The 21,508-nt window shown below is 31.7% G+C and overlaps 11 protein-coding genes across 11 annotated transcripts; 6 read left to right on the plus strand and 5 right to left on the minus strand.

Moving 5' to 3' along the window:
- Nucleotides 1-2,252: 2,252 nt before the first annotated feature.
- PPL_02173 (uncharacterized protein) lies at nucleotides 2,253-4,022 on the plus strand (the record flags this gene model as incomplete). The annotated part of the gene is made up of 5 exons (XM_020573165.1): nucleotides 2,253-2,263; nucleotides 2,930-2,994; nucleotides 3,524-3,629; nucleotides 3,872-3,934; nucleotides 4,010-4,022. 5 exons carry the CDS (start codon nucleotides 2,253-2,255, stop codon nucleotides 4,020-4,022), a joined length of 258 nt encoding a protein of 85 aa, XP_020437282.1.
- A 70-nt stretch (nucleotides 4,023-4,092) lies between these two features.
- Nucleotides 4,093-6,168, minus strand: abcG12 (ABC transporter G family protein; the record flags this gene model as incomplete). Its single annotated transcript, XM_020573166.1, has 3 exons — nucleotides 4,093-5,375; nucleotides 5,452-5,772; nucleotides 5,880-6,168. The coding sequence occupies 3 exons, from the start codon at nucleotides 6,166-6,168 to the stop codon at nucleotides 4,093-4,095; spliced, it is 1,893 nt and encodes a 630-aa protein (XP_020437283.1).
- A 1,040-nt stretch (nucleotides 6,169-7,208) lies between these two features.
- tipB (uncharacterized protein) lies at nucleotides 7,209-8,622 on the minus strand (the record flags this gene model as incomplete). The annotated part of the gene is made up of 5 exons (XM_020573167.1): nucleotides 7,209-7,314; nucleotides 7,383-7,531; nucleotides 7,608-7,641; nucleotides 7,800-7,853; nucleotides 7,898-8,622. 5 exons carry the CDS (start codon nucleotides 8,620-8,622, stop codon nucleotides 7,209-7,211), a joined length of 1,068 nt encoding a protein of 355 aa, XP_020437284.1.
- A 957-nt stretch (nucleotides 8,623-9,579) lies between these two features.
- gemin1 (component of gems 1) lies at nucleotides 9,580-10,474 on the plus strand (the record flags this gene model as incomplete). The annotated part of the gene is made up of 2 exons (XM_020573168.1): nucleotides 9,580-9,780; nucleotides 9,851-10,474. 2 exons carry the CDS (start codon nucleotides 9,580-9,582, stop codon nucleotides 10,472-10,474), a joined length of 825 nt encoding a protein of 274 aa, XP_020437285.1.
- A 324-nt stretch (nucleotides 10,475-10,798) lies between these two features.
- Nucleotides 10,799-11,472, plus strand: rps18 (uS13 family ribosomal protein; the record flags this gene model as incomplete). Its single annotated transcript, XM_020573169.1, has 3 exons — nucleotides 10,799-10,801; nucleotides 10,926-11,086; nucleotides 11,172-11,472. 3 exons carry the CDS (start codon nucleotides 10,799-10,801, stop codon nucleotides 11,470-11,472), a joined length of 465 nt encoding a protein of 154 aa, XP_020437286.1.
- A 97-nt stretch (nucleotides 11,473-11,569) lies between these two features.
- On the minus strand, nucleotides 11,570-13,657 carry PPL_02178 (uncharacterized protein; the record flags this gene model as incomplete). The annotated part of the gene is made up of 4 exons (XM_020573170.1): nucleotides 11,570-11,581; nucleotides 11,856-13,136; nucleotides 13,225-13,295; nucleotides 13,645-13,657. The coding sequence occupies 4 exons, from the start codon at nucleotides 13,655-13,657 to the stop codon at nucleotides 11,570-11,572; spliced, it is 1,377 nt and encodes a 458-aa protein (XP_020437287.1).
- A 1,587-nt stretch (nucleotides 13,658-15,244) lies between these two features.
- sec61a (protein transport protein Sec61 subunit alpha) lies at nucleotides 15,245-16,769 on the plus strand (the record flags this gene model as incomplete). Its single annotated transcript, XM_020573171.1, has 2 exons — nucleotides 15,245-15,319; nucleotides 15,423-16,769. The coding sequence occupies 2 exons, from the start codon at nucleotides 15,245-15,247 to the stop codon at nucleotides 16,767-16,769; spliced, it is 1,422 nt and encodes a 473-aa protein (XP_020437288.1).
- A 523-nt stretch (nucleotides 16,770-17,292) lies between these two features.
- expl8 (expansin-like protein) lies at nucleotides 17,293-18,185 on the plus strand (the record flags this gene model as incomplete). Its single annotated transcript, XM_020573172.1, has 2 exons — nucleotides 17,293-17,429; nucleotides 17,492-18,185. 2 exons carry the CDS (start codon nucleotides 17,293-17,295, stop codon nucleotides 18,183-18,185), a joined length of 831 nt encoding a protein of 276 aa, XP_020437289.1.
- A 74-nt stretch (nucleotides 18,186-18,259) lies between these two features.
- PPL_02181 (3'-5' exoribonuclease) lies at nucleotides 18,260-19,045 on the minus strand (the record flags this gene model as incomplete). The annotated part of the gene is made up of 2 exons (XM_020573173.1): nucleotides 18,260-18,820; nucleotides 18,890-19,045. 2 exons carry the CDS (start codon nucleotides 19,043-19,045, stop codon nucleotides 18,260-18,262), a joined length of 717 nt encoding a protein of 238 aa, XP_020437290.1.
- A 157-nt stretch (nucleotides 19,046-19,202) lies between these two features.
- On the plus strand, nucleotides 19,203-19,469 carry PPL_02182 (LYR motif-containing protein; the record flags this gene model as incomplete). Its single annotated transcript, XM_020573174.1, has 1 exon — nucleotides 19,203-19,469. The coding sequence occupies one exon, from the start codon at nucleotides 19,203-19,205 to the stop codon at nucleotides 19,467-19,469; it is 267 nt and encodes an 88-aa protein (XP_020437291.1).
- A 372-nt stretch (nucleotides 19,470-19,841) lies between these two features.
- Nucleotides 19,842-21,386, minus strand: PPL_02183 (uncharacterized protein; the record flags this gene model as incomplete). Its single annotated transcript, XM_020573175.1, has 1 exon — nucleotides 19,842-21,386. One exon carries the CDS (start codon nucleotides 21,384-21,386, stop codon nucleotides 19,842-19,844), a length of 1,545 nt encoding a protein of 514 aa, XP_020437292.1.
- Nucleotides 21,387-21,508: the final 122 nt, after the last annotated feature.

Consider the following 21,508-nt stretch of genomic DNA (forward strand, 5'->3'; position numbering starts at 1 on the left):
CTATCTGTCTATCTAAATTTAATTTTTAATAAAGATCTTGAATTAGTAGTCAATTTCTTTTTTTTTTTTTTTTAAATATATTGAATGATTATTATTATTAAGATATTGTTGATTTGATTGGATTGAATTGAATTGAATTGGAAACAATTGTTTTGTTGATTTGATTTTATGGATGGGTTAGCGTTTTTAGATGGCAGCCAACCGGTGATTGTTTGAATTTGGAAATTATTATTATTATTATTTTATTTTTAACTTGATGATGTTGATGCTGATGATGTTGTTACATGAAGTTAAGAAAACTCAATAATGTTAATGCAGAGCATACATAGCACGTAAAACCAAAAATAAAAATATTATAATATGATGAAATAATTTAAACAAAAAGGTAAAAGATTAATGCAAAAACAAATCAAATCCAAATCAAGAATAACAATAACTACAATAAAAACAAAACACAACCAAAAACAAAAGAGAAAAATCAAATCAAACAATCCAAATTTAAATAAATTATTTAAATTAAACAACAACAAATAACTAAAACAATCCGTGGATTTTTGAGTTGTATCATATATGATAGCCAGGAGTATCTTTATTTCCTCACTCCCTCTTTTGAACCAAAAAAACTCTTTGTTCAAAAATATGTTATTACTAATATTCTAAAAAACAATAACAGCATAACATTAATGTTAAAAAACACAAATTGAGCAACAAGTCACCCACTTGTTGATTTTAATATTAGTTTTCAATAAAAAAAAAAGGTTGGTGTTAAAAACAATCTTTGGGTTTGTGCTGAAGTAGGTTGGGGTGATATAAAAGGATGAGGAGGTAGTCCAATACATACTCATCACAACTCCAAAAACAATAGTGTGTGAGTGTTTAATTTATTTATTTATTTATTTATTAATAATGGTTTGGGTGAGCATGATGATACATTATAAGGTGTACAATACAAGAGAGTAAAAGATAGGAATGATGAGTGAGAGTGTGTGTGTGAGAAGCTTTGTGTCAACTTGGGTTTAATTTAAATAATGACATAATTGATGATCAATGTTTAAAACACATTGATGTTAGTTAAGTATACCATCATTTTTGAGGTTGTGATTATAGGATTTTGATAGGTGGTTTGGTGGTTTGCAATTGAACTGTGTTGTAGATGGTATTTAATTATTTATTTTTTTTTTAAATATCATAAACTAAATGTTGTTATTTGATTTTTGTGCTGTTTTTTTTTATGATATTCGCATATATACTAAAGAGATTACATCAGTGTAGTAAAACTTGATCCTAATTTAAATTTATATATATATATATATACACAATAGTAATGAATGATTGATATAAAAATGATATCATTTCAAGTTTTTAGTTGAGAAGTGATATGTGTCGAACAAACTTGGTCAATACCATACTATTACATTACATTACTTGTATAAACAAAATAAAACATATAATATTTGATTTTATTTCTATTTATTAGATGATATGATGTACTGAATTACTAAAATTACACTTGTATTAGATTATCAGATTGACTTGTATAGATTTATCTTGACAGATTGATGTTGTTGTTGAATGAACAATATTAAACAATAACAAAACATAATCTAACTGTTGATTTAATTTATATTTAATTAATATGGGTGTTGGGGAATATGTATGAATAAGCAGATGCTCCATCGATGTAAAGATGACTGACTTATGTATAAAACACCTCTTTAAAATCGATTAGTCTTTACTGATTTTGGTAAAATAGAATCCATTACTATAGTATTGTTATTATTGACTAGAATTTACTGAATACTAAAATCTGTATAATATAATATGTACCTCTTAAGTATCGAAACAACCTATTTAATTCAATTCCAATATACGATTTTTCAATATTATTACTATTACTATTATTGTTATTCTCAAATGGAAATTATCGATTCTTGATTGATTGATTGGGTTTTCTTGTGGTTTTAAAATTTATAATATCGTATATGATAAGATAATAATATCTTATCATTATAATTATTGGAATTGAATCAATATTATTACAAGTCCAACTTTGGTTGTTGTTGTTTTACTGTTGCTGTGTCACGTCAATCAAATTTACTCCTAACTGTTTCATGTTTTGCGATCATCATAATTATAGTTTTACTAAATTGCAAGATATTTTTGATTGTTTTTGCAGCTTATTATTTTACAGTTGGGTTGTTTTTTTTGGATATTTTTTTTGTTTTTGTATCATCTGCGACTCATCAAACAAGATGAGACAAATGTAAGTTAAATTGGGATTGATGTTTGACCAAAAGACAAAGATTTTTTATATTATGATCAAGATGATTGATGTTGATTATTATTATTGTTGTTGTTGTTGAACTAAAATTTTACCTTTGTTACAATATGATAAACTCTCTAAAACTATTTACTATTATACTTTTATTATTATTACTACTGCTATAAAATATGATTATTAAATAAATAAAAAGTAAATTTAAAATAAATATCTTGAATATTTCTTTAAAATGTCACACTGCTGTGCTGATTAAGTTGTTGGTTATTATGGTTCTACTTTGTGCCTGCTATTCTAGATAGAATACTGGTGGGTGTTTAATTAATAAATAATGTGAAATGAAATTGATGTGTTGAAATAGTTTAGAAAAACTAGTTGGTGCCAATAATTCCAATAATTACTATTGTTGTCAAAACTGCTATTAAAAAAAAAAAAAATTGAGTGGTTTTTGTTATATTTCAAGAAATTAAACTATTATTATATATATCTTTAATAGTAATTAATTAACATATTATTTGTGTGTGTGTGATTGGAGGTGCAGTGTGTTTGTTTTTTGATCAAATTAGCTTAGGTTTTTCTAACTCAATAATGTGTTTTTGTTATTTTAATGTTGTGACCGTTAAAAAAAAATTGATATATTTGTCAAAAAAGTTTGATTGATGGTCAGTCACACTACTCAATGCATTGCAAGAAAATTACGCTCAAAAATCGTGGTGGTATACCCACATTTTTTAATTAAAAATTAAACTTTTTTTTTCTAATTAAAATTAAATTGTTTTTTTCAAAACCACCCACCTTAAAATTTAAAAATGCCTTTTAAAAATTTTCAAAAAAAAAATAAAGAAAAATTTTGTTTAGTCGATCTATTTTGAGTTGATGCCATTTTCTCCGATACAAAAGATTTGTGTAACAACGAGCTATTTTCATTGATGTATCTAAAAATAATCTTTCTTGTTTTGTTGTTGGTAAGGTTGTTTGATGTACACAAAAGAAAAAAATAGCTAATAGTTCGCTAGTGCTATATGGTTGACTCTCTTGAAAAACCAACAAGAAAATATATCAAAACAAAGATTCTTTTGATAACAAAAAAGAAAAGTGAGGAGGCTCAAAACAAAAAAAAAAACAACCCAAAGATAAAATGTGATTTTTCAATCCACATACTTGGAGACAATTTTGACAATCTGATGATTAATTTTTATTTTTTGAAACAACACAATCAGGTTGAGGTCCTCTTTTTATTTGAAGTTATTAATACACAGATCTCAGCAAAGAGATTACTTTTTTTAATCAATTCATTATTCTTTCAATCAAATAAATTGGTTGATCAAGTTTATCAATCAATACAGGCAAAGTTAGACATAGCACATGATTGGACAATATACAGATTAATGGGTGCTTATTAACATTTTTGGTAGAAAAATAACAATCAGCAGTATAAAGATATTACCTATTTATACTTTTTTTATATTTGAATGCTTGATTGATTGGCAGAGAAAACAATATAATTAATGGACCAAAAGCCGCACAGGATTGAAATTTCAATATTAGAGATATTTAAAAGTACCAGGATTGTTTTATATTTTAAAACTCTAGAGAAATAGGGGTCGTTGACTATAGCTTCAGTCACCTTAGTTATTATGGTGATGTTTATCAAGAGTAAGTAATATTTGACTAGTAGGTATGAAGTTAAACAATTTTTATCATAGATGAGAACATCTTTACAATTAAAAGTGAAATTGACTAAGTTAACAATATTATATTAGTGTAGGTCGACGAATTTTTATTACAATTTTAAAATGTTGTGTGAGTGAGAATTAACGTTTCTCTTTGTGCAAGAATGTAAGTGCTAGATAACTTAAAATAAAGAATACAACAGTCCACATAACAGTAACACCGAATGCGTCTGCTCTTGTCCAGTTGTCGAGACCGAATGCCTTGATCACATCGTTACCATTGGGATATTGGCATGGTTGTGGTTCAGGTGGACATACAAGTGGACGATCTTCGAATTCGTTTACCATTAGTGACGCGAATGCATAAAAGAGAGGGTTGAGATAGTGGAGGAATGCGAATGACTTTGGGAGCTGTTGTACTGGAACAAAGAAACCGGCAAACAACTGGTAGACCACAGACAAACCGGCACCAATTGCAAAAGTATGGTCACTTGTACCTGTTAGATTGGTAAGCAAGATAATACAGAGATCAGAGAACAAGTGGACAAAGTAGAACACAAGCATCGAGAAGAAGAATCGACCAACCGACCAACGTAGGTGACTTATTGCATAGGTAATACCTGCCATAAGAATAGCAATAATCACTACAACTATATTCTCGACAGTGAGCATCGAGAGAAAGTATGGGATGGGATGGTAGATTTTCGCCGCTCTCTCTTGGTTGAACAATGCTCTACCCGACAAGAAAAGAGAAATTACAGCATAGGGAGTGAGATTGAGACCGGAAATCAAAAAGAAAATAACACCAATGATCTTCTGGATATCGACTTGTGTTTCTCCCAGACCTCCAAAGCATGCACCAAACAACAGACCAACAATAACACCAGTGATGGTTCTGGCTACGAAATTACCGGGATTACGGAGGAAATCACGGAATGCACGTTTGAGTAAAATTTGATATTGGTATGCCCATGATGGAATTCTTCGTGGCTGTTGGTCCTCGACTGGTGGCAAAGCAGCAGTGTTCACTTCAGTCTCCCAGTGTTGTTGCCATCGCTCACAGATCTCAATGTAACGAGAACTCTCTCCAATCTCAACGGCAGCATCCAAACAAAAGTCAGCTGGATTGACGTGTGGTGGTGTTGGGAAGCCAAGCGAGTCAAAGTACGAGAGGATGTCGGATCCACTGTAAATCATACGACCTTTGACAACTACCATTACCTTGTTGAAAAGTCTCCAAATCTCTGGTCTTGGCTGATGTATGGAGCAGATAACAGTCACACCCTTTGTACAAAGATTCATTAGAGTCTTCATTACAACTAGGGCATTCACCGAATCCAAACCAGAAGTTGGCTCATCCAAAAAGATTAGAGATGGATTAGTTACAAGACCACATCCAATTGAAACACGACGTTTCTCACCACCTAATAATCAATTAATTTAATTAAGTTAAAAAAAAAAATAATGATTGATATTAAAATAATAATAATTAAATCTTACCTGAAAGACCACGAAGTTGGATTCCACCTGGTAACATTCCACCAATTTTGGAACTTGCTTTCTTTGCCAATCCTATGTCCTCCAAGACAGCTCTGATACGCTCTTGTTTGTATTCGTCGGAGGCATCGGATAAACGAAGATCGGCATAGAATCTCAGAGTTTCTTCTACTGTTGCAGTTGGAAGTAGAATATCCTCTTGGGTGACATAGGAGCAATAATTTTTGTAGGCTTCTCCTATTTCCTTTCCGTTGACCAACAATTGACCTGTTATATGACCGCTACTCTTACGCTTGGCCAAAATATCAAGGAGTGTTGATTTACCTAAAATATTTATAAAAAAAAAAATGTGATATGAAAAAATAAAAAATAAAAAATAAAATTAATAAAAAAAAAAAAAAACAATAAGGACTTAATTAATTAATACAAACCTGATCCAGAGGGTCCCATCAATGCAACTAATTCTCCACGTTCAATAACACCACTTACACCATGGAGAATTGTTAATTCTTTTTCAGACTCTGGAACAATGGATTTCATCTTTTTGTGATTGAACATCTTGTAGGTCAGACTATGTTGTTTCTTATAACGTTTGTTGGTTACTTTATATACAATGTTCTTAAATGTTAGCTGTACACCATTGTTCATCTCACTTGGATGTCCAGGTGAAACACCTTCTTCCATGTTATTCATGGCAATATCTGTAAACATTTCTCCCATGTTTTTTTTTGTTTCTAAATACAAACTAAATTAATTGTAATACTACAAAAAATAATAATAAAAATTAAAAAAGATAAATAACTATTAATTTTCAAAGTTAGTCTTGAATTAAAAATCTTTGATTTGGTACTAAAATTAATTAAATTAAAAAAAAAAACGAAGTGTCTTGGTTAATTAATTACCTTTTGACTAAATTAGATTTCTTGTGGGCCACTTCGTTAAAGTTTTTATTGGGTACTATAAAAAAGTCACAATATTAAAGTTGATGAAGATGATTTCTATGATTCATTTGTAAAAAATCACTTTTATTTATAAAACTTTTTCAAAAAGTTTAATTACGAGATTGGAAATGCATTTGTATTATTATTTTATTTTTTGTAGTTTTTTTGTTTAATTAACAAATTGATAATTATGATGTTTTAGGCTAAATGCATTGTTGAATGACACTTACAACCTTAATTAAAGTTTATAGTAAAAAGGGAGCTCCTTTGACACTTGCACCCTGCAAAAAAAACATAAAAAAACAATAAATCCTGGGAGGTCCTTGTTTAAAAGTGTTGTGGTTAACAAAAAAAAAAAATCAAAACCAAAAAAAAAACAAACAAAAAAGAAAACTATTTTTAAATTAATGCATTTTGTATGGCACACAACGAAGTTGCTCTCTTTTCTCTTTTTTTCATGAGTTTCGAACAACCAATTAAGGAATTTGATGGTTTGGGCCAATTATTATTGCACCACATTGACAACATTTTTGGAAACTTCATTGTAATAATTAGTACAAAAAACTTCCGATTTCTTGATTGTCTATAAATTTCACTTACTCATGACTTACTTATTATTTGTCGAATCAAATCTTGATAAATAATAATAATAGGTTTACTTTTAATTTATTAATTTAAATTTGAATTATTTACATGATATTATATTATTATAAGTGATTAGATCTAATATTATCAAGTTACTCTTTGTTGAATGGATGCTACTCCTTTGGTGCAACATCATATCAACTGATCAGTTGTTTTTTTTTTTTTTTTTTTTGATTATTTAATCTTAAATGTACTCTTCTTTGGCTGTGGTTCATCTTTTTCCTCTTTTGTTAAATGTTGTTTGGTGGATCTATTATATAATCTTCTTAGTTCATTAACACTAAAAATAGAAATGATATTTAATTAGCTAATCAAAGTTCTGAAGCTCGAAGATAGTAATATACATACACAAAGTTTCTTTCAAAGATATCTCTTAAAATGAATTGCTGTGTATCTTTAACTTTTGAATTCTCTTTGTTATCAAGATTTAAAACTATTAGATTGGTTGGTGATTTAAATACCTGAATATTCTTTAATGCTGTAATTGGGAATGACCACTAATATAACAATCAATCATTACATGTATAAGTAACTTATATAACTAAAAGTAAACAAAAGGGTTGAAATACATACTTTAACTTTACCCAATTCTAAATTTTGCTTAACACTTATATTATAGAATCTCTCTGTCGAAATTAAAATACATCTTATCTATATATATATATATATAAGATTAATAGTTAATATATAATATAAAACAATTGTTTTAAGAGATTAATAATCATTAATTACCTGATTCTTTCCTTTTCTATTTGTTTTATATACGTAGAGATGTAGTTGATAGATTGCGGGCGCCGGTATAAATGATTGCTCGAATAGCTTTTAGAAAGTAATTTCGTATTAAAAGTCGTATGGCAACCAACCATTGATCTCTGATATCCTCAGACTCTGCAATGAACACCTTCTCACCGATAAAGTTGCTATCGGATGCGTTTGTCGCTTTCTTTAGTGCAGTTGCTGTGAGTTGTCCAATTCTATGTAGTCCACCACCGCCACCACTTATATTGGGTGAGTCTGGCGGCGATGGGTTCATATTGTCCGTACTGCTACTCAGTGAATTGCCAACAGTACCAATTCCACCGTTGGAAGTACCGCCACCGCCACCGCCACCACCAACAATCGTGCTATTCAGATTACCGCTGCTTGTGCTCGTACCACTTGTTCCACTGGTCGGTCTGATGTGATATACTATCTTCAACATCTTTGGATCGATCGACTCATCACCCTCTATAGAGTGGATATCAAAGAGATTGATGATCCACTTTTGTTTGTTGGTATCGGGATCGACACTGTAGAACTTCGCACTGGTTAGCAAACCAATGAAACTTGTCTCTGTTTTGTTCTTTAGGAATGTAGAGTGTGTGATGTATCGTTCGTCTAGAGGAATCAGCTTTTCAAAGCGAACCGGTAGTGGGTACAATGAAGTATCGGCATACTTCTCCTCTAAAGGCTGTTCATGGGTGCCCAATGACATCGAGGATTGTGAAGGTGACAACGAACTACTAGTAGTAGATCCTCCACTATTATGTTGTTGCTGTTGCTGATGTTGTACAGATGTCATTGATGAAGGTGAATGAGGTTGTTGCATCTTTTACCAAAAATAAAATAAAAAGAAGTTGTAATATCGAAAACAAATTAACTTAATACAAATATAATATAAATATATATATCTTTTTTTATTTTATCTTATTATTTTTAAATTCAACAATTTAAATTTGTAATAACTACTATTACTTTACTCTAAGTTTTAGATGTAATAATTGATATATATATATATATATATATAGATTTTACTAATGTTTTTATTATAATTATTAGTAAATTATATATGATGATTGACTGACCATTGAAAATTGATTAGTCAACATTAACTTGCTTATAATTATGAAAAATAAAAAAAGTAATAATGTATAATGATAAAAAAAAACACTACACTGCAAAAATGAAAATTACCCACACAAACAGAGTAACATTAATGTTATTAACTTTGGGGTGTTCAGTCATCAAAAAAATTAACTATTTTTAGATGTAAAACTTTATTGACTTTGCACTATTATAAATAATCAATCTATTTTAAAATAGGTAGATATATTTATAACATCTTATAAATATATCATATTTGTAATTGTTTTTTTTAATCTGGCTATGACACCTCACCAAGTTAATTTGATCATCAGCTCAACAATAAGAAAGAAAAACCACAAATTTGTCTTGTGATCATTTACTTATTACTTTGGTTGATATTAACCTGTCATTTTGAAAATTATATTAATTTCTTACTGTAGGTAGACAAGCAATACATATTCTTGTAAACTATCTATCATATTGGTCGCACAACAACCATTGAAATCATACCAATACTCTAATTGTTGATTTGACATATCAAGATAATGACAATTATCTACTGATCTAAAAATAACAATGTGAATGATCTATCTTTGAGAATAAAATGGTTGATGAAATTTCAACAAAAAAAAATAAAATAAAAAAAATATATTTGGAATATGTTAAATTATCTTTTTTTTTGATTATCAATTGATTGATTATGTCTAATAGAGTTATAAAAGAAACAGATTCAATCATGTTTGGCTTTAACAATAATAATAATAATAACAATAGTAGTGGTAGTAGTAATGATAATAATTATGACGAACAATTTGATGAAGATGATAATGAAGTAAATGAAGAGGTGTGGGATGACACTTCACTTATAAGTGCATATGATCAAGCGATTAAAGATTATATTGTAAGTATTCTCATATTATAACCTCTATAGATCGACACGCTAACTAATCAAACTTCATTAATAATCTTAGAACTCACATAGCCTATACTCTGATAAACCAAAGTCAGTAGTTGCGAATAACAAAAACAGCACTGAAACTAAATCTACGACTACATCAACAACGACATCAACCAAACAAAATTCAAATAAACCTTCAAATATAAAACAACAACAGCAACAGCAACAACAAAAGTTACAAGAACAGAAACTTCCACAACAACAACAAAATGGAGTAACAATTAAAAAGAAAAAGTCAAGCAATAGTAGAAATAATAGTAATACCAATAGTAATTCAATGTTGATAGACGAACAACAACAACAACAGAATACACATCAATACTATCAACAACAACAACAATATTATAGTCAACAACCAGCATATTACCATCATCAAGCATATTCATATCAACCATATGTAAAACATCCATATCCAGCACAGCAATACCAACAAAATGAATACGCATGCACTCAACATCAAACATCACTACCGCCACCACCACCATTCCCTCCTTTACCACCAAATCTAGAGATGAACGACGAACTAGGTGATCTCCTACTAAGTTGGTACTACAGTGGATATTATACTGGAATCTATCAAGAGAGAAAGAGACAACGTGGTGAAGCAGCTGCTTCTAATCATCATATGAACCAATAGACCAACAAATATATACTTAATAAATTGTAAATATTTTATTTATACAAATCAATTTAATCGTTAATTGGTTGATGGTCTGTACTATACTAAATATCTGTTTCAAAGTGATTGTCTTTCACCTTTCGTTTTTTCTTGAGTGACAGCAGCGCGAACTTCCAGATTATTTTAAAATTTTCATAATTTTTATTTTTTTGAATTTTTATTTTTTGGATAGTGTGGGATGTCAGCTGCGCTTGGGTGTGGGATGCTCGCGACTCGACACACTCCACTCAAATACTACTCATTGAAATCTAAAACTACCCTTTTACTGCGAGTTTTGTTACAATGGTATGATTAGATAGAGATGTTAGAGAGGATAAATAGAGTTTAGCGTTTAGTGATTGCAGATTTATAGCTTTAGAGAATGGTTTAGCTAACATAGGTTTCTATTTCTATTACTACAATATTATAGTCCTTGATTCTCCCAGAAAACTTCCAACACATCATCCGTATCTACAATACCAACGTAGACGGTAGACGTAAGATCATGTACGCCTTGACCAACGTCAAGGGTATCGGTCGTAGATTCGCCAATCTCGTCTGTAAGAAGGCTGACGTCGATCTCCAAAAGAGGTATGTAAATCACATCCACATGAAAAAATGAGAGATAGTTGTGCTAATCATCAAAAAAACTACATTACTATTATTATTATTATAGAGCTGGTGAACTCAGCAAGGATGAAGTCGAGAGACTTACCACCATCTTGAACCACCCAAGACAATACAACATCCCAGCTTGGTTCTTGAACAGACAAAAGGACATTAAGGACGGAAAGTACTCCCAAGCTCTTGCCAATCAACTTGATGTCAAATACAGAGAGGATCTCGAACGTTTGAAGAAGATCAGAGCTCATCGTGGTATCAGACATCACATGGGTCTCCGTGTCAGAGGTCAAAAGACCAAGACCACCGGTAGACGTGGTAGAACTGTTGGTGTATCAAAGAAGAAGGGTGGATAAATTTAATCTACTGTATTGGCTTGGTATTCATCTCGGTTTTAGATTGCTCTTCCAATACATAATAAATTAAAGAATTAATGGATAAAAAACAAAACATTTAATTATCATTCTTTTTTTAATAATAATAATAATTAGTTATACCAAACTAAAGAAAAAAACCTATTGAATTTCATTAAACAAAAGTTTGTTTGCTAATACACAAAATAAGTATCTATCTTTCTTTTTTTTTTTTTGTTTTTATTTATAAATTCGTATTTATATATATAACTATATCTATCTATTTATTGATTTGTTGTTTTTTTGTTAAAAAAATCATCGAATGATGGTGTGATTGCACCGATGATTGGCATTTGAAGGGTGTCGTCTCCGTAGAGTAAATTTACATTGGAGATGGTGAGTTCGGGTGGCATTGTTGCGTTGAATGTCGGGATGGCAATGGCCGATTGGAGCATTTGAACCAATTGGTCGAATCCAGTTGGGTCGACATCTCCGACGGCGCTCGAGGTGATTGTGGCGTTTGGAATCAAGTTTAAGAGTTTAGAGCTGAATTCGATGGTGGAAATCGAGATGGCATTGACATCGGTGTAGATCTCCATTTGTGTTGCAATGTCTACGGCGAATGCAAACATTGGTGGGTTCGATAGGATGGTAAATCCGAAACCAATGTCGAAACTGGCAAAGATTCCAGTGGAGTTGAACGATACCTGTGGGATCTGTTGTGGAATCGATACATCCAATTGAAGTCCCAAGTTTGGATAGCTTGAAAGTCCTGGTGCAACGCCGGAGAAGAACGAATCGGAGGTGTTCAATTGCACTGGTGATGCCGCTGGTACCTCTGAGGGATTGATGGTGATTGGTAGCATTGTGTTCAATCCGGTGTACATTAGACTTTGGATTAGGTATGGAGTGATTGTGAATTCCAATGGACCTTGAAGATTCTCGAGGGTCGATGCTTCCGGTACGAAAGCCGGTTGGAATGGTGGGGTGATTGTGTTGCCATCCTTGGTGGCAGTGAGTTCACCAAGAAGCTGGGCGGTTTGCAGTGGTGTGAGACCGCTTCCGGTGAATGCTTGAACCAGCGAACCGGTTAGATCCATTTGCAATGTGTATCCATTGAGTGTGGTTGGCATTGTGAGGATTGGGTGGATACGATTGGTGAATGTTGGCAACATTGTGTTGAGTTCGTTGGTGATTCCGGTGGTCAATGTTGGAACAAAGTCGTTGGCTACCATGTTGGCAATGTCGTCGACCGGGACAATACAGATTGCGTTGGTACATTGTACAAAGATCTGGACGAGACCATCACTGAATGTGAGTTCGGTCGATTGTGCAGTGGCGACCGGTGTCGAAGTGGAATAGTCGAATGTCAACTCGGTGGTGAGTGTGACGGTGTCGGTCGGTGTGATATTGGTAGTGTAAACCTGGATGTAACCATTTTCGCATGGATTGAAAATAGTGTTTACACAGATATGATAGTTCCACTGAATCTTAAATTGAGTATTGGCCCAACCAGCGCTGAAAACCTGGTTGCTCTGGTTGAGGAAGAACTCATCCAAGTTCAAGGAGATCTGGAACGATGAGAATCTATAGGAGGTACCTCCTGAGCTTCCAGATTGATCGGGAATATTGTAATTCTCAGCATAGTTTGTCAGTGCAGTTGTTAACTAATGAAAACGATATTGTCAAATGCTATGTTAACACTTCAAATAGGTTGAAAAAAAAACAAAAATAAATCTCTAAATTCATTCTTACACTACTTCCAAGACCAGCAATTATATCCGGTGAAATACCTAAATATAGTCCAGAAGCTCCGTACTCGCCTGCTTGACAATTGATATTGTTTATCAACAAAAATGAAAGAAATAGAACATACAATCCTCTATTCATCTTTATTATTTATCTATTTAATTATTGTTTAAGAAACAAATGTAACAAAAAAACAAAACAAAACAACCCTAAGATTAAAATAGTGGTGATTTTTTTTAAAAAAAAGCAAATAAAATTTCGCGACCTAATCTTTTAGCCACAAAGATATTTTGAATAAAACTTTAAAATTAGGTTTACCATGATCAGAAAATCTAAATTGCCGAAGAATAAAATTCAAAAAACTGGGATAGTAATATCTTAATTATCGTGTACCAATATCATTAGATGAAAGACTTCTACAATTACTTAATAATGACATTTAAATCAATGTTACTTTGTTTAATAATGGTTGTAATAATCACAATTTTAGAAATAAAATACATAACACTCATTTCGAGTAAAAACGAATAAAAATGCAAGTTTTTTTATATGAAATATAAAAAGATTTATTTAAATTCATTGTATATTAGAAATGATCAAATAACTCCTATAATAATAGCAAAAAAAAAGATATAAAATGATTAGTATATACTCGAATAACTTAGATCTAGAGAGTGTGATTAAGAAGAAAAGTCAGAGTAACTATGTATTATACTCATCAAGGAGTATCAAATAATCGATCCAGAACGGATGATCAAATGAATATGATAAAGTTGAATCATCATTCGAATTAAAAGAAAAGAGGTGAGTGAAGTGTAACAGCGTTGATACTTACAAAATAAAAAAAAAGAGGTACTACATTAATACTCGTCAACCAACTAATAATAAAGCCAAAAAAAAAACAAATAAATGAATGTTCGTTTTTCCAACACTTCTACCATTTATAAAAATGTGAAAAAAATCGAAAACAAAAAAATGACATTTGTTTTTTTTTTTTTTTACTGAAACACTTAGGTCCCGAACTACAATCGTTTAAAATGATGTATTTACATTTACTAATTTGGTATTATATTAAAAGATCAACAAGAAGCATTTTAATTTTTAATTTAAAATATATAAAACTTTTTTTTTTTTACTTCATTAAGATCTGCATTGACTATGAGAACCAATTTTAATAACAATAATAATATAGTTTTATTTTTCTTTCATTTTAGAGATTTGCCCTATTTTATTATTTAATCTTAATATCAGTTACTACTCAAACGGTCATTTAATGAAACCAAATCAATTAGACTTGGACTTAATTAATGAATGTTATGTTGACTTTTGATGACTGGTCAAACGGTTTATTGATTCACATATACTGGTCAAGAGAAATTTCTTTTTTTGAAAAATTTAAAATTGATAGAATTTTTTAAATTTAAAAAAAAGTCAGCAAGAAGTTCATGATTTTGACTTTTTTTTTTAGAGTGTTGATAGGTGGGTCATGTGTTTTTTTTTTGAACTCAGGGTGACACAACATGAAAAAATTGAATTTGTTGCTGATGATCACATTCCATTCCTCTATTCATTTTTGTTTTTTTTTTTTATTTCAGTAACTGCGCACATTTGACCGACCTATATATATAAAGCATATTTATTACTGTTTATATATATACATTAAACATCAACCTTAAAAACTTATATCAATTAATAATTGATTTGTAAATTATTTATTCAATTTAAAGATTGTTGTTTGTTAAATATTTAAATATATAAATTCTTTGTAAGTCTCAAAAATCAACAACAACAACAACTAAGCAATCAAACAACCAAACAAACAAATAATAAACAAAAAAAGTCAAAACAAGTCAAACAATTTAAATTGGACAAAATCAACAATTCACATACATGGACCAATTAAACAATAAAATAAACATTCAGATAACAATGTACAAATTCTAACATCTTTAATATTTCTTTTTTTTTTTTTAAAAAAAAAATATTATAGTTGTATATAAAGCAGATATAAAAACATATATAGAAAATGGGTTTCAGATTTTTAGATATTGTGAAACCATTCTCACATTTAATTCCAGAAGTCGCTCAACCAGACAGAAAGGTAAGTCTAAATTTAATTTGATGTGTTGGTGGCGATGTGTGTTTAATGATTCGATTACTAATTTTAGTTTTTTTTATTTTTATTTTTATTTAAATATAAATAGATCCAATTCCGTGAAAAGATTCTATGGACTGCTATGTCATTGTTTATCTTTTTGGTTTGCAGTCAAGTACCATTGTACGGTATTAGATCAAACGATTCTTCAGATCCATTCTACTGGATGAAGGTTATTATGGCCTCGAACAGAGGTACATTGATGGAGTTGGGTATCGGTCCAATCGTTACCTCTGGTATGGTTATGCAATTGTTGGCTGGTGCCAAGTTGATTGAAATCGATCAATCAGTCAAGGAGGACAGAGATTTATTCAGTGCCGCTCAAAAGTTGTTTGGTATGTTGATCTGTATCGGTCAAGGTACTGCCTACATCTGGTCGGGAACCTACGGTGATCCAGCTGTTTTGGGATTCGGTAACGCTTTCTTGATCATCTTGCAATTGTTCTTTGCCGGTATCATTGTTATGTTACTCGATGAGCTCCTCCAAAAGGGATACGGTATCGGTTCCGGTATTTCATTGTTCATTGCCACCAACATCTGTGAGAACATCATCTGGAAGACCTTCTCGCCAACCACCGTCAACACTGGTCGTGGTACCGAGTTTGAGGGTGCCGTCATTGCCTTGTTCCACTTGCTCCTCACCCGTACCGACAAGGTTCGTGCCCTCAAGGAAGCCTTCTACAGACAGAACCTTCCAAACATCACCAACTTGCTCGCCACCATTTTCATCTTCTTGGTCGTCATCTACTTCCAAGGTTTCCGTGTGGATCTCCCAGTCAAGTCCACTCGTATGAGAGGACAACAAGGTTCCTACCCAATCAAATTGTTCTACACCTCCAACATCCCAATCATCTTGCAATCGGCCTTGGTTAGCAACTTGTATTTCGTCTCGCAATTGTTGTACCGTCGTTTCCCAGACAACATCTTGATCAACTTGATCGGTGCCTGGAAGGTCACTGAATACGGTGGAATGATCCCAACCGGTGGTTTGACCTACTACATCTCGCCACCACCCAATATGTCTGCTGTTTTGGCCGACCCATTGCACTCAATCTTCTACATTGCCTTCATGTTGACCTCCTGTGCTTTGTTCTCAAAGGTCTGGATCGAAGTCTCTGGTTCCAGCGCTCGTGACGTTGCCAAGCAACTCCGTGACCAACAAATGACCATGAAGGGTCACCGTGACAGCTCACTCGTCAAGGAACTCAACCGTTACATCCCAACCGCTGCCGCTTTCGGTGGTCTTTGCATTGGTGCTCTCACCGTTATTGCCGACTTTATGGGTGCTATTGGTTCTGGTACTGGTATTCTCTTGGCCGTTACCATCATCTACCAATACTTTGAGACCTTTGTTAAGGAACAACAAGATTTCAGTGGATTGACTGGTTTGTTCTAAATAAATTAAAGTAAAAAAACAATACAAAAAAAAAAAAAAAAAAACAAATCAAAAAAATAAAATATAAAACAAAATTATATAATATAAAATAAATAAGCAAAAGTTCAATTTTTTTGTTTAAAACATTTAACATATAGATATCTTTCAACATTCAATTTTCTAATAACAACTTGCTTGATACCATTTATGTAATAGATAACTTGTTTTCATTAACCAATAAACAATTTGTAAATCAATCAACTATATAAAAATCTTGTTGTTGCATGTACTATTGATCTGAATACAATCAAATCTATCAAATTAGATCAATATTTCTATTCATCGAATCTTTTATTTTAAAGATGTAACCTTAAACTCCAAAAAATCCCAAAACACGATTGTGTGAAAAAAATCAAAACATAATTTGGTTTGGTTCGTGCACCATAAATATCTTAAACCAAAATGTAATGGTTGATTGGACCAATAAATTGTTTGTCTTTCAAACTCAAATAGTTTATTTGTAAATTACTTATTTATTTGTGAAATGTATTATTTTAAAAATATATTGTTGATTACCGTTTCGATATTGGTTGTTTGCACTGCACAACAATGTGGTTTCAACCAACAATATCAAGTTGGTTCTGCAACTTACTATTATGGTTATGAAACTGGTGCTTGTTCGTATGTATAGTTTGATCAGAATATAACAAAAAATAAATATTAATCTTTTTTTTATTTTCAAGATTTGGTGATCTTTTTGGAAAGACTGCACCTGGTACTCCGTATATTGCCGCGCTTTCAGAGTCGTTTTTTGATGGAGCAAAGATGTGTGGCGTTTGCTTTGAAATCACATCGCCTTACACCAATAAAACAATCACTGTCTATTCAACGGATCTATGTCCATCGGGAGGAGTTTGTAGTCGCCCCTACCACTTTGATCTTTCTTATGACGCATTTACCCAACTTGGCGAGGCTTCGCTTGGTGAGCTTGAGAATCTAAAGTGGCGTCAAGTTGCTTGTGGAAATATGCCATCGATGGGTATTAAATTGAAGGATGGAAGCAACCCTTCCTGGGTGGCATACCTAGTTTACAACAGTATTGTCCAGATTCTCTCGGTGGAAGTTCAGTTGTTTGGTCAATCAAACTGGATCATGTTGCAACGTGAAAGTTACAATTATTGGGTCGATTCGAACGACCACACTGCTGGTCCATACAAAGTCCGAGTGACATCGATTCTCAATGAAAAGATCGTCATAGACATCAAAGAGATTGTAGCAGAGAAAGTAATCTCTTCCTACCAGCAGTTCCAGGCTCCAGGTTGTGCAGCTGCCGAATTGAATATCGAAGCTAGTGGCTCTACTTCAATTACCCTCAGGGGAATCACCAACATTGTATTCCTACTTTTATTATCAACTTTAATTTCCATGCTAATTTAACTATCATAGTGTGTATTATTATTATTATTGTTAATAAATAAAAATTTGATTGACTCTTTTATTCATTCAATTTTTCATTCGTCATTTTCTTGAGATTCTGTGTTGTTGTCTGTGTTGGTTGTTGTTGCCGAGTTTTCACTATCATTTTCATTGTCGTTGGTCGTCATTTTTGCAACCTTTCTATATTCTTTGGTTTTGGTTTTTGGACATTGCATCATGTTCCAACTGATCGGTATCATGGTGGCACCAGCTACGCTCTGAGCAAACACGACACCCAGCTCGTTCTTTGCAGTCGACAAAAAGTAAGATCTGGAGTCACCGAGCGAGATAACCTCGGCAATCACAATATCACCGGGTCTAAACGACTTGTAGATCTCCACCTTGTCGATTTCGGTGGCACGTACATCCTGTACTCTGATGATACCATTGAATGTTTCCTTCAGTGCCTTTGTACCGACACAGAGAATGGCAACACTTGCTAATCTCGGATTGATACGCAACACCTGTACTGTAACTACACTACCAATCTCTGGTACAACACCAGGATCCTTCTCTTTCAAAACAACTATATAATCTTTATTACTATTATTATTATTATTATTAATATTACTGTTATCAACTATATCATCTGATTCCTAATATTAATCAATAAAATAGTTAGTTTTTTAATTATATAATGATAAACGATATAGCATTTTTCTTACTTCTTTACTAGTTATATTATTCTTTACAAAATGTCTGAATCCTAATACTGAAGAGTAGATTGAACCTTTATAATAGTATGTACCTTCCGATGCTATGTATTCATTATCTCTACTCAGTTTTTGACCTGGTGTAACTATTGTTATATTATTATCCATAATTATATATTACTATTTATATATTTAATAAAAAAGTTGTGTTTTTCGCCTTTCGTTTCTAAAATTTGTATTTAATTTTTTTAATTTTTAATTTTTTTTTAATCAAGTTCTTGATGATATTTTGCGTTATTGAATACTAAATAGTTTGTTATATAGAATGAAAGTATTAGGATCAATACAATTATATAGAGAGTTCATTCGATTGTCTTATAGATTCCCAGTTGAAAGCATTCGACAGAAAATAAGATTGAATACAAAAGAGATGTGGCAGTTAAATCAGCACGAGACTAATAAAATAAACATCAACAACTCAATTACAAAAGCAAGAAATATATATACACTCCTTCAAAAGTTAGTCAATAGTAACAGTGCAGCTATGATATTCTCTAACGATTTACATAAGAAAAAGCATAATAAGAAATAATATATATATGCCTATTATTATTAGTAATCAAAACAATCATAATAGAGAGAATATTATTTTGAATCATTCACCTTTAAAGTACAATCAAGTAGAATGATTTCAATGACAATATTACAACCCCACGGATTATACAGTTTGGATTGGTAAAACTTAAGTGTTAGAGCCAACCAACCACATAACTATCAAATAAATAAAGTTAGTATGAATATTATTATTATTCATAAATATAAAAAGTTTAATCAAATTTTGTTTTATAATTTGTTATTTTATTAATAATTTTGTTCTATAAAAATGAAGAATGGATTGATCTATATATAGGTAGATATAATAGTTGATTGGTTAATGCTAGAGACTAAGAGGATTAAAATTAGTTTAACAAAAGTAGGCTGGGTAATATGATGGATTTCCAAAATATGGTCTTTGGAATGTTTTCATCATCATATTATTATAATGATTAACATTGTCTTGTTGTTGATGACCGTTGAATCTATTGAATCTTCTGAAGTTGTGGTGACCATGAGTATTCGAGGGCATTGGACCACTCATTGATGATCTTGCTGGACGAGTAAATCTTGGAGCAAATGAGAAACCATTGAAATCAGGTCTTTGAGTGAAACGATTATTCATGATTCTATTTCTCATGAGCGGTGTGAATTGCATTGGTTGAGTGAATCTTGGGTCAAATGTGAAATTATTGAATTGTCTTCTTTGAATGAATCTGTTCATCATTCTACGTCCAATGATCGGTGTTTGGTGATATTGATCATATTGATGTCCATGTCCATGATTTCTGAATGTTCTTTGATTGTTGAATGAAACAATTCTTCTTAATCTCATATTTTGAGTTCTGAGTTTTCTGATCAAGAATCCATTTCTATTCTCTTTGGTGGTACTGTTAGAATGATGATTGTTGTCTTCACCAATGAATTTGTTTCCTCTTCTGAGTCCAGAGTTTAATCTATTTTGGCATCTTGAATGTTGGAATTGTCTTCCCCTAATACCAAATCTTTGGTGTTTGTGACATTTCTTGTTGGTTTTGTTGGATTCAGTGTCTGTGTTATCATTCTTTATATTTTCTTTGGAATCTTGATTGTCACCAACAATGTTTGTTGTTGTTTCATTGGTAGAAACTTGATTCTTGTTATCAGATGATTGATTGTCACAATCGATGTCAATGTTTGTTGATTTGAGATCATTGGTTTGTGCAGGAGCTTGATGTGATTTTTGCAAGTGTCTTTCTTTTCTCATTGAAATTCTCTTGCATCTATGACAATCGGTGGTTGATTCACCAGATGAATGGAATCTTGATTGGTGTTTTTGAATCTTTTGTTCGATTCTTTCACATTTGAAACAAGTGTCATCATTATTGGCGGTATTTGTTTCATTTAATGAATTATTCTGGAGATCATTTTGTTGATGTCTTGATCTTCTTCTTCTTCCTTGGCAACCATGTTCAGAACTTTGATTTTCTTGATCATTTGTTGATGTTGGATTGGTTGATTCTCGATCATGGGAGGAACGTCTCGATCTTCTTGGTCTTGGATCAACAAAGTCATTAAAATTGTTGTTGTTGGTGTTTTCTAATCCACAGAAACGTCTGAATCTATGAGATCCTCTTTCAATTGAATTGAATCCGAATGATTCAATGTTTGAATGATTACATCCTTGGAATCTATGATGTTGACAATGATGCTCATCGATGTTGAATGAAGTTGGTAGATCATTGAATTGATTGGCTACAGATGATCTCCAATGACCTTGATGATGATGTCTTCTTGGGTGTGAACAATGATCATGAGTATCATTGATTTCCTGATGGTTGGATTGTGATTTTCCAAAGTTTCTTCTTCTTCCAAACATTCTTGGTTCTTGATTGAATTGTTGTTGTTGTTGTTGTTGATATTGATATTGATTCATTTTAATTGATTGTTTGTTGGTGTTTTAATATTGCTTGATAGTATTTAATTCTAATTTAATTTTAATAATTATTTGATTGGTTGTATTTAATTATGAAATGATCAAATAAAAAAAAAGAGCTT

Source organism: Heterostelium album, assembly GCF_000004825.1.
Source record: "Heterostelium album PN500 unplaced genomic scaffold PPL_scaffold2, whole genome shotgun sequence".
In the NCBI taxonomy this organism is placed as follows: Eukaryota; Evosea; class Eumycetozoa; order Acytosteliales; family Acytosteliaceae; genus Heterostelium; species Heterostelium album.